Source organism: Anomaloglossus baeobatrachus, chromosome 7 (genome assembly GCF_048569485.1).
Source record: "Anomaloglossus baeobatrachus isolate aAnoBae1 chromosome 7, aAnoBae1.hap1, whole genome shotgun sequence".
Taxonomy (NCBI): Eukaryota; Metazoa; Chordata; class Amphibia; order Anura; family Aromobatidae; genus Anomaloglossus; species Anomaloglossus baeobatrachus.
In genome coordinates this window covers 274,879,405-274,891,579 of record NC_134359.1, presented here as the reverse complement: position 1 = coordinate 274,891,579, position 12,175 = coordinate 274,879,405, and the positions used below count along the sequence as shown (strand labels likewise).

Below are 12,175 nucleotides of genomic sequence, written 5' to 3'. Positions count from 1 at the left end.
ATCACTATTCTCTGTCAGTCGGTCTCTCCCTCTCGGTCTCTATTCTCTCTCTGTCGGTCCGTCACTATCTCTGTCCCTCTCTCACAGTCTGTCGGTCATTTTCCCCTCCTCTCTCATACTCACCGATCCCCGGCGCGGCGCTGCACGGCGGTCACACTGCTGCGGCGGCTTTTACTATTTTGAAAAAGCCGGCCGCTCATTAATCAATTTCGTATTCCCTACTTTCCCCGCCCACAGGCGCCTATGATTGGTTGCAGTGAGACACGCCCCCACGCTGAGTGACAGGTGTCTCACTGCACCCAATCACAGCAGCTGGTGGGCGGGTCTATACTGTGCAGTGAAATAAATAATTAAATAATTTAAAAAAACGCCGTGCGGTCCCCCCCAATTTTAAAACCAGCCAGATAAAGCCATACGGCTGAAGGCTGGTATTCTCAGGATGGGGAGCTCCACGTTATGGGAAGCCCCCCAGCCTAACAATATCAGTCAGCAGCCGCCCAGAATTGCTACATACATTATATGCGACAGTTCTGGGACAGTACCCGGCTCTTCCCGATTTGCCCTGGTGCGTTGGCAAATCGGGGTAATAAGGAGTTATTGGCAGCCCATAGCTGCCAATAAGTCCTAGATTAATCATGTCAGGCGTCTCCCCGAGAAACCTTCCATGATTAATCTGTAAATTACAGTAAATAAACACACACACCCGAAAAAATCATTTATTAGAAATAAAAAACACAAATTCCCTCATCACCAATTTAATCAGCCCCAAAAAGCCCTCCATGCCCGGCGTAATCCACGGTCCTCCAGCGTCACAACCAGTTCAGCTGCATGCAGGTGACAGGAGCAGCAGAAGACACCGCCGCTCCTGTCACCTCCACGCAGCTAATGAAGACAGCCGCGCGATCGGCTGAGCTGTCACTGAGGTTACCCGCTGTCACTGGATCCAGCAGTGGCCGCGGGTAACCTCAGTGACAGCTCAGCTGATCGCGCTACTCACCGCCGCTCCGGTCAGCTCCACGCAGCAACTGAGGTGAGTAGCGCGTAAATAGTAAAAGCTGCTGTCATCTGCCATTCAGCTCTGCTACATGGCTGTCTGTGTCTGCTGTCAGCGGCCATGTAGCAGAGCTGAATGGCAGATGACATAGTAAAAAATACGCATTACACACGCTTTACACACGCATTACACACGCTAGTAAAATCATTAATTTATTCAGAAAAAGCATCGCACTTGCGTTGCACTCGGACCTAACGTGAACTAAAATCAGCCGAGTTTTTTTCAGCCCAGTCGGACCGATTTTACTCGCATAGATGTGTTTCCAGCCTTAAGGTAAATGCTGTTTTTCAATGCCATTGATTCTATTAACACAGTTTTTTACAGGATTGGTAATATCGCCAATATGAGCTTTTGCATGTGGTATATGTGATGCTATGTCTGTGGTATACCTTCATGTGATGTGAACAATGTGTCAAATTTTGAGTTACCACATAGACTATATATGAGTGTACCGCCCCCGTGCCAGAGGCCGAGCCGCTCGGATTCGGAGCCGCGGCGGCTTGAGGGGTCTCCGGATCTGGGGGGTCCGTGCAGACACTCGAATTAAAAGAGGCGAGGGGGGGAATGTACAAAAGGAGGTTAGAAAGTTTGTGACGCCATCCACGGTCCGTGGTAATGTGAGGGACCACCGCTGCTGTTGGGGAGCCCAGTGAAGATGGCGTAGCAGCAGGGTGTTTAACCCCTCCGTGGGTAGGGGGTTTGTTTCCCGGGGCCCGTTGGGTTGTTGGTGTTGGGGTGCCGTTGGGGATAGGAAAAGGGTTTTTCAGTGTACTCACTCAGTCCAGGAATAACAATAAAGACAGCTTGTAAACCAGAGTTCTGAGCACCACTGCAGCTTGTAGGGAGTACGCTTGGGTCCGTGCCCTTGGTGTTGCTGTTAGCCTGTGGCCCTTTCCTTGGCACCTTTGTCTCTATTTGGACCCTAAAGTATGGAACTCTTCTGGTCCCGCTCACCCGTATGGCTAACGGAGTGAGCTTGCTCTCAGGGTTCACGCGTAGGATTTCTTTGGACTGTATTGGAAAAGTCCTATCCCATTGGTGCGCTAGTACCCCGATTTTGGAGCGGGTTGGGGATGAATCTTGAAGTCTTCACCCCCGTCGGGTAAATTACCGGAATGCGTGAAGCTACTTTCCGGCCTAGGGTCCACGTACCCCGTCGTGCCCTGGCCCCTTCCCAGTGATAGCTTAAGGCCGCCGGCTGCCCTCCTCGGCAGTCCGTGCCCCTTGACACAATCCCCTGCGACCGGGGTTCCAGCTCCTACCGGGTCCAGACAAACGTCTGCCACCTAGTAACTACAGGAGCCCTGCTACAGGCCAGTGACCGCTCCCTCTCAGAGAGTCACCTCAGCCTCCTTACTCTTGCTCCACTCTCCTTTGCTCAGCTGTCACTTTTTCACTTTCCCCTTACCAACCCCTCAAGTGGGTGGTCCTATTCCCTTCAGGCCCCCCAATGGTGTGTCTGGTGGGTACAGTGTAAGTTGTTCCTAGGATTTTGATTGGCTAAGCTGTTAGCAACACCAAAGAACCAGGACCCGTAACCAAGGAGGGTGTATACTGTGCAGGAGGGCAGATTGCACAATACCCTGTGACGACCTGATAGGCCAGTGCGTCACATGAGCACAGCCAGCTGGCTTATTATTTATATGCTAATGATGATAATGTACATATAGCCGCGGCTCAGTGCTATTTCCCTCACATGCGGTTATATTGTTTGATGGGTCGCATATACCTATGCGCATTATATACTGAATGTAATAAGGTAAATGCTATTTTTCAATGCTATTGATTCTATTAATAGACCGTTTTTCACAGGATCGTTAATATCGCTAATATGATCTTTTGCTTGTGTTATATGTGATGCCATGTCTGTGGTATACCTGCATGTGATGAGGACAATGTGTCAAATTTTGGGTTACTATGGAGCCTTTATATGAGCACAGCCAGCTGGCCTTTCACTTATATGCTAACGATATCGGACATATAGCCACAGCTTAGTGCCATCTCCCTCACATGCGGGTATATTGTTTGACGGGTCGCATATACCTATGCGCATTCTATTTCCTTTGTACGCTGCAGCTTAATTGGCTCTGTGGGTGGTGTATACACTTGGTTATCCACGATACACAGACCCAGCTTTTAGGGGATGCGGCTATAAGGTTTAATTTTTTTGTAGTTTCACGAGCGCAATCTTCAATTGTTATATACATATTAAATTCTGTCTATAAATGGATACTGATAATTGACCTTATTAATAGTATATGTAATAGCTTATATATTATACAAATATTAATTGTATAATTACAGCGTATTATAACAATTGGCGAATTATTTATTATAATTATACATATTATCATCTTCAGCACTTTGGTTTATGTCCCCCCTGGTGGCTCCCTGTTTTCCACCTTTTTATATGTTTTATAGATTTTTTTCACAATAAAATCGCATTTGATTAAACATCTATAGTGCAATCGCATTCATTGTCCCTTGCATGGGATTCCAATCGGGCATTTAGTGAGATAGGTTATGCACACATGATAATATAAACTAATTGTAAAGGACAAATTTGTTGATTAACTATCCCTTTAACCCTGTTATCTATTGATTTATTTATCTATTATTTATTGTTATCTATTGACCCTGTTGAGGTCACTGGTGCGTCACAAAAACCGTGACTCAGCAGCGATCTCGCTATGTGAGAAGTATCCCATAGTCACAGCCAAGAGTAGATTATAAGGGAAAGCAGAAAATTCCCTGGGTTTATCCAGCCTTATGTGTGCTGCAATACCATCGCTTCCTAATACACGAACATATGGCTCCTCCACCCTGCACTGTGCAACTTGAGGTAGTCACCGAGGCGGTGCAAGGAGCTGTAAGGCTATGTGCGCACGTTGCGTAAAAACATGCAGTTACGCTGCGCTTTGTAGCGCAGCGTAACTGCATGCGTCCTGCGGCCCCTGCACAGTCTATGGAGATTGTGCAGGGGCCGTGCGCACGTGGCGTCTAAGAGCGCAGCGCTTCGGCTACTGCCGAAGCGCTGCGCAAAAAGAAGTGACATGTCACTTCTTTCCTGCGCTTTGCCGGCAGCTCCTGCTCTGTCTATGGCAGGAGCTGCAGGCAGAGCGCATGGAATCGGCGCTCACTACGGACATTTCTGCAGCGATCTAAAGCGCACATGTGCTCTTCAGATCGCTGCAGAAATTTCTGCAGGGCTTGTACGCAACGTGCGCACATAGCCTAACAGTCACTGCTCAGAGAGAGACGTCTGATACAACCCTCTACTGTCCCTGAAGGCTGAAAGAGACCGGCTGCAGGGAGAATATAACTGATGATATAACAAGTTTGAGGCTCATTAACTTTCATTTTGATGTATACTTATGGTTTTTCTGTTCTCTTATGCATTTTATGTTGTAGAACATTCTCTATTTACACAAAGGGATACGTTGCCAACAACGATAATCTTTACGCCGGTATAAAATATCCGATCAATGACAAATGTTTTATTGTTTGACATGTGATGTTTGCACTGAGCAGTGATCAGTAATCCACATTATTACAATTGATTTCCTAGGCAATCATCACATTTTTTTAATGACACTTTAGAGCAGGGGTCTCAAACTCTGAGGGTGTATGGGCCGCACATAGAAAAAAAAAAATAATTTGAGGGACGGCATTCTGTTCAGGACAAAGTGACATTGGTAGCGGTACCATTTTTTTCTTTCTATACACCCCTGGATCACTGTTTTTGAACATTTTTCATTTGTCTATTATAACAAATGTGTACTTATTTTTGTAAAATGTACACACATATACATACTTTTTTTTTCCCCCTTTTTGTAAGTAATAGAGATTTACAATAAGCACCACATAGTAATTTTGGCGAACATCTTGTAGTAGCAGTTATCAGTGCTGCTACTACAAGATGCCTCATGGTGCCCCATCCTGTTCCCCATTCTGTAAAAATGTGCGCATCCTTGTCCCCTTGTAGCAATGTTCCCCATGCAGCTCCCCTTCTTGTAGTAATGTGCCCCAGGCAGGACTCCTTCTTGTAGCAATGTGCCCATCCTGGTCCCACCTTGTAGCAATGTGCCTAATGCATGACCCCTTCTTGTAGTAATGTGCCCCATATGCAGGTCCCCTTCTTGTGGTAATGTGGTGCTTCATGCAGGTCCCCTTCTTGTGGTAATGTGCTTCATGCAGGTCCCCTTCTTGTGGTAATGTGCCCCATGCATGTCGTCTTCTTGTAGTGAACACACACACACACACACACACACACACACACACACACACTATTGAGCCTCAGCTAGCAACACACACACACCCTGTGCAGCCTCAGCTAGCAACACACACACCCTGTGCAGCCTCAGCTAACACACACCCCCTGTGCAGCCTCAGCTAACACACACACACACACCCTGTGCAGCCTCAGCTCACATGCACACACACACCCCCTGTGCATCCTCAGCTAATACATTACACACACACCCCCTGTGCAGCCTCAGCTAACACACACACACACACACACACCCTATGCAGCCTCAGCTAACACATACACACACCCTGTGCAACCATAGCCAGCAACAGAAACACACACAAACACACACACACACAAAAACATTCTGCTCACCTATCCTCCATCGCAGGCACGTGCACCCGGTAATGATCACAGCTGCTGTCACCGCTGAACTTTCTGCCGGCGTGTGCAGAGCAGTTCTCACTGCACAACAGCCACTAGCCAATCACAAGCAAGCATCTGAGATCATATGCAGCAGGTGCTTTCCTCTGATTGGCAGGCAGCTGTTATTGCATTCTGCAGCGAGAACTTCACTGTGCGCGGCAAAGGCAAAACTGTAAGCTGAAATAAATAGCTGGTGGCTGCGGCCCCTGCACCGGTCGCCATCTTTAACGGGTCCACAGGCCTGCAGGCTGCAAGAAGCCGCCTGAAGGGCCGCATGCGGCCCGCGGGCCCCGTGTTTGAGACCCCTGCTTTAGACAGTTATTAATAGAATGCAATACAATTTCTATGACATTTTTTGCTTTTAATTTGTAATTTTCATATTTAGATTACTATAATTTAAGTTTATTTTGTTTAAAAATCAAATCCGTTTTCTTCTTGGCAGATGACTGTGCCAGTATCTCCGAAGGACATTTGATACCTTCATATTTTAAAGCAGATGATTGTAGCATCACACAAGATACATATGAAGAGCAAGGACACATCTCAAATATACTCTCAGCCAATCATCGGAAAGAACTATCATCTGATCCTGTTAAAGAACTATCTCCTAATCCATCAAAGACAGTTAAGCAAAACAATAGTGTCAGAAGTGTGAAAGATCAAACAGCGCACACCAGGTTGAAGACTATTTCATGCACAGAATGTGAGAAATGTTTTACAGATAAAACGAAATTTGCTATTCATTGGAGAATTCACATTGGAGTGAAGCCATTTTCATGCTCAGAATGTGGGAAATGTTTTATTAGCAAATCTCAATTTCTTAGACATGAGAGAAGTCACACAGGGGAGAAACCATTTTCATGCTCAGAATGTGGGAAATGTTTTCGTCAGAAATCGCAAATTGTTGCACATGAGAGAATTCACACAGGGGAGAATCCATTTTCATGCTCAGAATGTGGGAAATGTTTTATGAAGAAATTTAGTCTTCTTAGACATGAGAGAAGTCACACAGGGGAGAAGCCATTTTCATGCTCAGAATGTGGGAAATGTTTTAGTCAGAAATCGCAAATTGTTGCACATGAGAGAATTCACACAGGGGAGAAGCCATTTTCATGTTCAGAATGTGGGAAATGTTTTCATCATAAACCTCATCTTGTCACACATGAGAAAATTCACACAGGGGAGAAGCCATTTTCATGTTCAGAATGTGGGAAATGTTTTAGTCGCAAATCTGATCTTCTTACACATGAGAGAATTCACACAGGGGAGAAGCCATTTTCATGTTCAGAATGTGGGAAATGTTTTACAGATAAATCTTCTCTTCGTGGACATGAGAGGCTTCACACAGGGGAGAAGCCATTTTCTTGCTCAGAGTGTGGGAAATCTTTTACAGATAGATCTTCCCTTCGTATACATGAGAGGCTTCACACTGGGGAGAAGCCATTTTCTTGCTCAGAATGTGGGAAATATTTTACAGATAGATCTTCTCTTCGTGCACATGAAAGACTTCACACAGGGGAGAAGCCATTTTCTTGCTCAGAATGTGGGAAATCTTTTACAGATAGATCTTGTCTTCGTACACATAAGAAGCTTCACACAGGAGAGAAGCCATTTTCTTGCTCAGAATGTGGGAAATCTTTTACAGATAGATCTTCTCTTTTTACACATGAGAGAATTCACACTGGGGAGAAGCCATTTTCTTGCTCAGAATGTGGGAAATGTTTTACAGCTAGATCAGCTCTTCGTAAACATGAGCGCATTCACACAGGGGAGAAGCCATTTTCATGTTCAGAATGTGGGAAATGTTTTAGTCGCAAATTGTCTCTTGTTATACATGAGAGAATTCACACAGGGGAGAAGCCATTTTCTTGCTCAGAATGTGGGAAATCTTTTACAGATATATCTTCTCTTCGTACACATGAGAGGCTTCACACAGGGGAGAAGCCATTTTCTTGCTCAGAATGTGGGAAATCTTTTACAGATAGATCTTCTCTTCGTACACATGAGAGGCTTCACACAGGGGAGAAGCCATTTTCTTGCTCAGAATGTGGGAAATCTTTTACAGATAGATCTTCTCTTTTTACACATGAGAAAATTCACACAGGGGAGAAGCCATTTTCATGTTCAGAATGTGGAAAATGTTTTCTTAGGAAATTACAACTTGTTAGACATCAAAGAACTCACACTGGGAAGAAGCCATGTTAACCTATTGGTGACAACCTAATTTTTTGGTTATATGTTTATACCAATAAAACAAAGGATTATATTGCATAAAAAGAAGTTGATACGTAACATTTACCTTCTGTCTACTATGTCAGCCTAAGGGTGCTTTTACACTGAGTTCCTCTCCCTGTTCAGTGATCCTGTCAAGGCCTTCATCCGAACCCCTCCCCTCAAAAAAAAAAAACGGGATTTGGACATATGCGCTGATGGGGCCACTGACTATAATGGTGCAGATGAAGTCTGTTGTGCACCATTTTCGGGGCTATATGCTTACTGGAGGTTGACACCCAGACGCAGACTTCTACACCTGGGTGTGCGCCTCCAGTAGGCGTATACGCCAAAAATGGTTCGCGACCGAGCACACTTGGATTCTGTCAGTGCATACGTCAGAATCCTGTTTTGTGGGGGGTTCGGACGGAAGCTCCAATAGGACCAATGAATGGGGAGAGGAACGTAGTGTGAAAGCACCCTTATCCGTCAGATGTCCTTTTATTTTGCCAAAAGGGTTAAACATTTAGCAGCAAGTTTTAGCTTTGATTATTTTAGAGCAATTTACACAACTTATTTTTTAGGGGCATACTTGTTTTCAAGTGACATTCAGGGGCCTATGTATTGGACAGTTCTTTGAAGGAATATCACTTTTAAAATGGCACCCCACGGAGTTTTGGATCCAGTCCTGGCTGAGGTGGAAGTATAGAGGGGAATCTCCCACCCCCCCCAGAGAAACCGACTGATACAAGCTCCCCCGATCAAGTGGCCGAGCCGAGAACAACACAGTGGGCAACCGGAAGGTGGCAGCTATGGAACGGTACCTGTTAAGGAGTGCCGGCGGCGGAGAGGGATCTGGGAGAAGCGGCGACACTGACGGGCCGCGAGGAGAGGAAGGAACCAGCATGGCGCTGGTGAGTCTGACAGGGGAGGAGCCAGAGTTTCAGGCGCAAGACGCGGTAAAACAGCCGGAGAGATGAGGGAGACGTGAGTGGGGTGACAGAGGAAGGAGCTGGAGAGAGATGGATGCAGGGGAACAAAGAGGGAGGATCGCAATGGGAAGATAAGGGTGATATGGAGGGAGAAGAGAGAGGAGGAGGAAGATGGCGGCAAGGCAGGGGTGCATGGAGGAACAGAAGTGCTGGATGAAAACACAGACAAGCAGAACATGGCGAACAGCTCTGACCAGATCCACCAAAAGCTGAATGCAAGCTATAATACCCCTAACAAAGGGAATAAAAAGCATCCTGGTACACTGCTATCACAAACCTGCAAGCTACTGGGAGAGGGAGGCAAAGGATCAGTGCAGACAAGGAGATGCAAGAAAGCAGCACCACCTGTAGGACAAAAGAAGTACACACGAGTTTAATGTGGACTATAAAAAACTAGCTGAAGAAGTGGCATCTCATCTGTCTAAAGAGATTAAGGTAGCATCACTAGCTGCTATGCAAAAGCAGCTAAATGATCATGTAACTAGACTGTCAGAAACATAACAGAGAATATCTGAATCTGAGTGGAAAGAGCCCACAGAGTGGGACCACTGAGACAACAGGAGGCGAATATAGGAGAGGGTCAAAACCCACATAAGAAAACCTTACCAAGAGTCAGGCAGGTGATAATCAAGTACCTCGAGTACAAACACAAAGAGGAAATACCGAAGGCCTTTAGAGACCGAAAACGCCCACTGCAATATCAAGGCAACAAACTTAATCTTTGGAGATTATTCGGTTGAAGTCTCCAAAAGGAATTCAGTAAAATATGCTCATTCCTGTACAACAAAAAAGTAAAATGCCAGCTGCTATACCCTGCTACATTGAAAGGTAGAAACCCCGAGTCCAAAATGGCCGCCGATGCAGGAGGATGTATCTGACAGAGCTCTGAGACATCCAGAGACATCTGAGCCCCTGCCCGACTTAGATCCATCTGAAGCCTCCATATACCGTCCCTGAGAGCCAGCGGACCCCAGGAGACGAGTATTGTGGGACAGGACCCTACCTGAATCCCAGCAGACATCATTCTCCAGGGAGGCCTGGGACCACGCTGCAGACGCTGAGACCAGGAGTGCGGTGAAAACCGCCCAGAGGAAGGAGAGCCGACGGGTGAAGAGGGAGCAGAGGCTTGAAAATCCGGGAAGAACACAAGGGAGGAAGGGATACCCAGAAGTCCCAAAGCAGAGGAGAAGCAGACACTTACCCGGCCTGGAGGAGGGAGAGACACTGAAGCAGAGTGGAGCACGAGCCAGACACAGTGAGGGGGAGCCGCCTGGTGACTGTCGGGCCTGAGAGAGAGCCGGCTGGAAGCAGGCAGTGAAGTGACAGGCGACCGGCAAGAGAGAGGAGGCTGGTGAGTGGAAATCCCCCGTGCATAGGGGCGACAACCAGCCGGGTAACTGGCTGGTCCTAGGACACATACACCCCCTGGCTCTAAAGCCAGTGCCATGCACGAGAGCACCATTATTCACTAGGGCTGTAAATTAACCCTCACCCCCGCAGCACGAGTCGCATTGCTCTGATAAGAAACACAGGGGCTGCATACGGGTGTGGAGGAGGCTGAGGCTGGTTTACCTGGAGGGGGGGAGAAGAGGGAAAGCTAAGACCTCCAGAGAAGAAAGTAAGCCCTGAGATCTGATAACATCCGGTGCCCTTATAACATCTGAAGAGTTAACCCCTGACTCAAGTCTGATCCTGTGGTAGTACAAGGAGAGGGGTGCTACGGTTTCCTCTTCCATGATATAAGTTAAGAAGGGAGAAGGAAGAAAATTCGGGGTAGTGCTGTATAACTGTCTTTTCAGAGCCTGCCTTTTCTCTATATAGAAAAATCCCTCACTTTCTGCACTGTACTCTGCTGCCATCTTGTGGACATTGGAATAATAACTTGCTGCAAAAGAGATTTTCACAGAACGGAGCCATGAAAGAGATGTGCACCCCTGTATACTGTCTGAGTAGAGGGGGGCTTGTCTTACCGCCCAGATAGAGGACATAAGTGAACAACTATAACTTTAACGGTCTTACATCTATAAACAATATTGAAAGGTGACATAATATATTGTGCAGACCAGGTGACGATCTGGCTGGGGTGAGGAGGAGAAGAGGTCCAAGCTGGTCATATAGACTGAAAGGGGGGCAGTCGTTTGTGACCCCTCTAGACAAGTTTCTTACTAAAAGAGACCGTGCAGTGAGTGACCCCATGCCACCAAAGTCACGACAACAATCAACCCATAAAAGCAATCAAGCGAAAAATAAAACTACGCAGTCGGGTTCTGTGAATATGGAGCTAGACTCTACGCCTTCGCTGTCTGCTTTGATGTCTCAACAGGAAGACGGAGGAGGGTCACGCGACTCCCCATCAGAATCTGAGCCGGGAGATATGGAACACCATTTTGACCACAGAAAATTAAAAAAGTATCTGGATCTCCTTCCTACCAAGGAAGACTTCAGATCCCTGATCTCGGAAGTAAAAGAAACCTGTATGTCAGAGATTAACTCAATCCGCCAAGATGTTGGGCTTCTAGCAGATAGAGTGGACTCAGTGGAAAAGGATCACGATACCACTAGACAGTACATCATCAAATTACAAAAGAACGTGACCTCTTATGCTCGGGCTCTGAGTGAAACTAACAAACATCTGGAGGACCTAGACAATAGGGGGCGCCGTAATAATATCCGAGTGAGAGGCGTCCCTGAGGCTACAGGTAGTGAAGACGTCCACGCCATACTTGAAACCATATTCAACACTGTACTGGAGCGCCCTATAACTCAAAGGATAAAATTGGACAGAACACATAGAGCATTACGCCCCAGGGGGCCTCAAAATTACTCTCGTGACATTATTTGTTGTGTCCATGACTTCCAACTAAAAGAGTCTATCATGGCCAAAGCCCGCACTTCGGAGGGAATTGAATATAAAGGGACTCGGATCCAATTATTCCCTGATCTATCTTGGATCACCTTACAGAAAAGGAGACATCTGCAGCCACTACTTGCATCCCTAAAAGATAAGGGCATCCGATACCGCTGGGGGTTCCCGTTTGCCCTCATAGCCTCAAAAGATGGTCGTACGGCTGTGCTACGCTCTACTCAGGACCTCCCAGCCTTCTGCACTGATCTGGGAATCCCTTCGCCTTCCCTGGTGGACTGGGAATTGGAGATGCCATCCAATCCACCCCGTCCGATCTGGCAACAAGTGGACTCTAAGGGGGGTTCTCCCTCATCACGGCCTAAGGCACGACCGGCTCC

At 46.7% G+C, this 12,175-nt stretch overlaps 1 protein-coding gene across 1 annotated transcript in view; it reads left to right on the top strand.

The window, feature by feature from the left end:
* LOC142245453 (uncharacterized) overlaps positions 1-8,065 on the top strand; it is a 38,028-nt gene extending 29,963 nt beyond the window's left edge. Inside the window, exon 3 of the mRNA XM_075318169.1 lies at positions 6,172-8,065. Coding sequence (XP_075174284.1) covers positions 6,172-7,934 — 1,763 coding nt within the window. The 3' untranslated portion in view covers positions 7,935-8,065. The remainder of the gene's footprint in view (positions 1-6,171) is intronic.
* Positions 8,066-12,175: the final 4,110 nt, after the last annotated feature.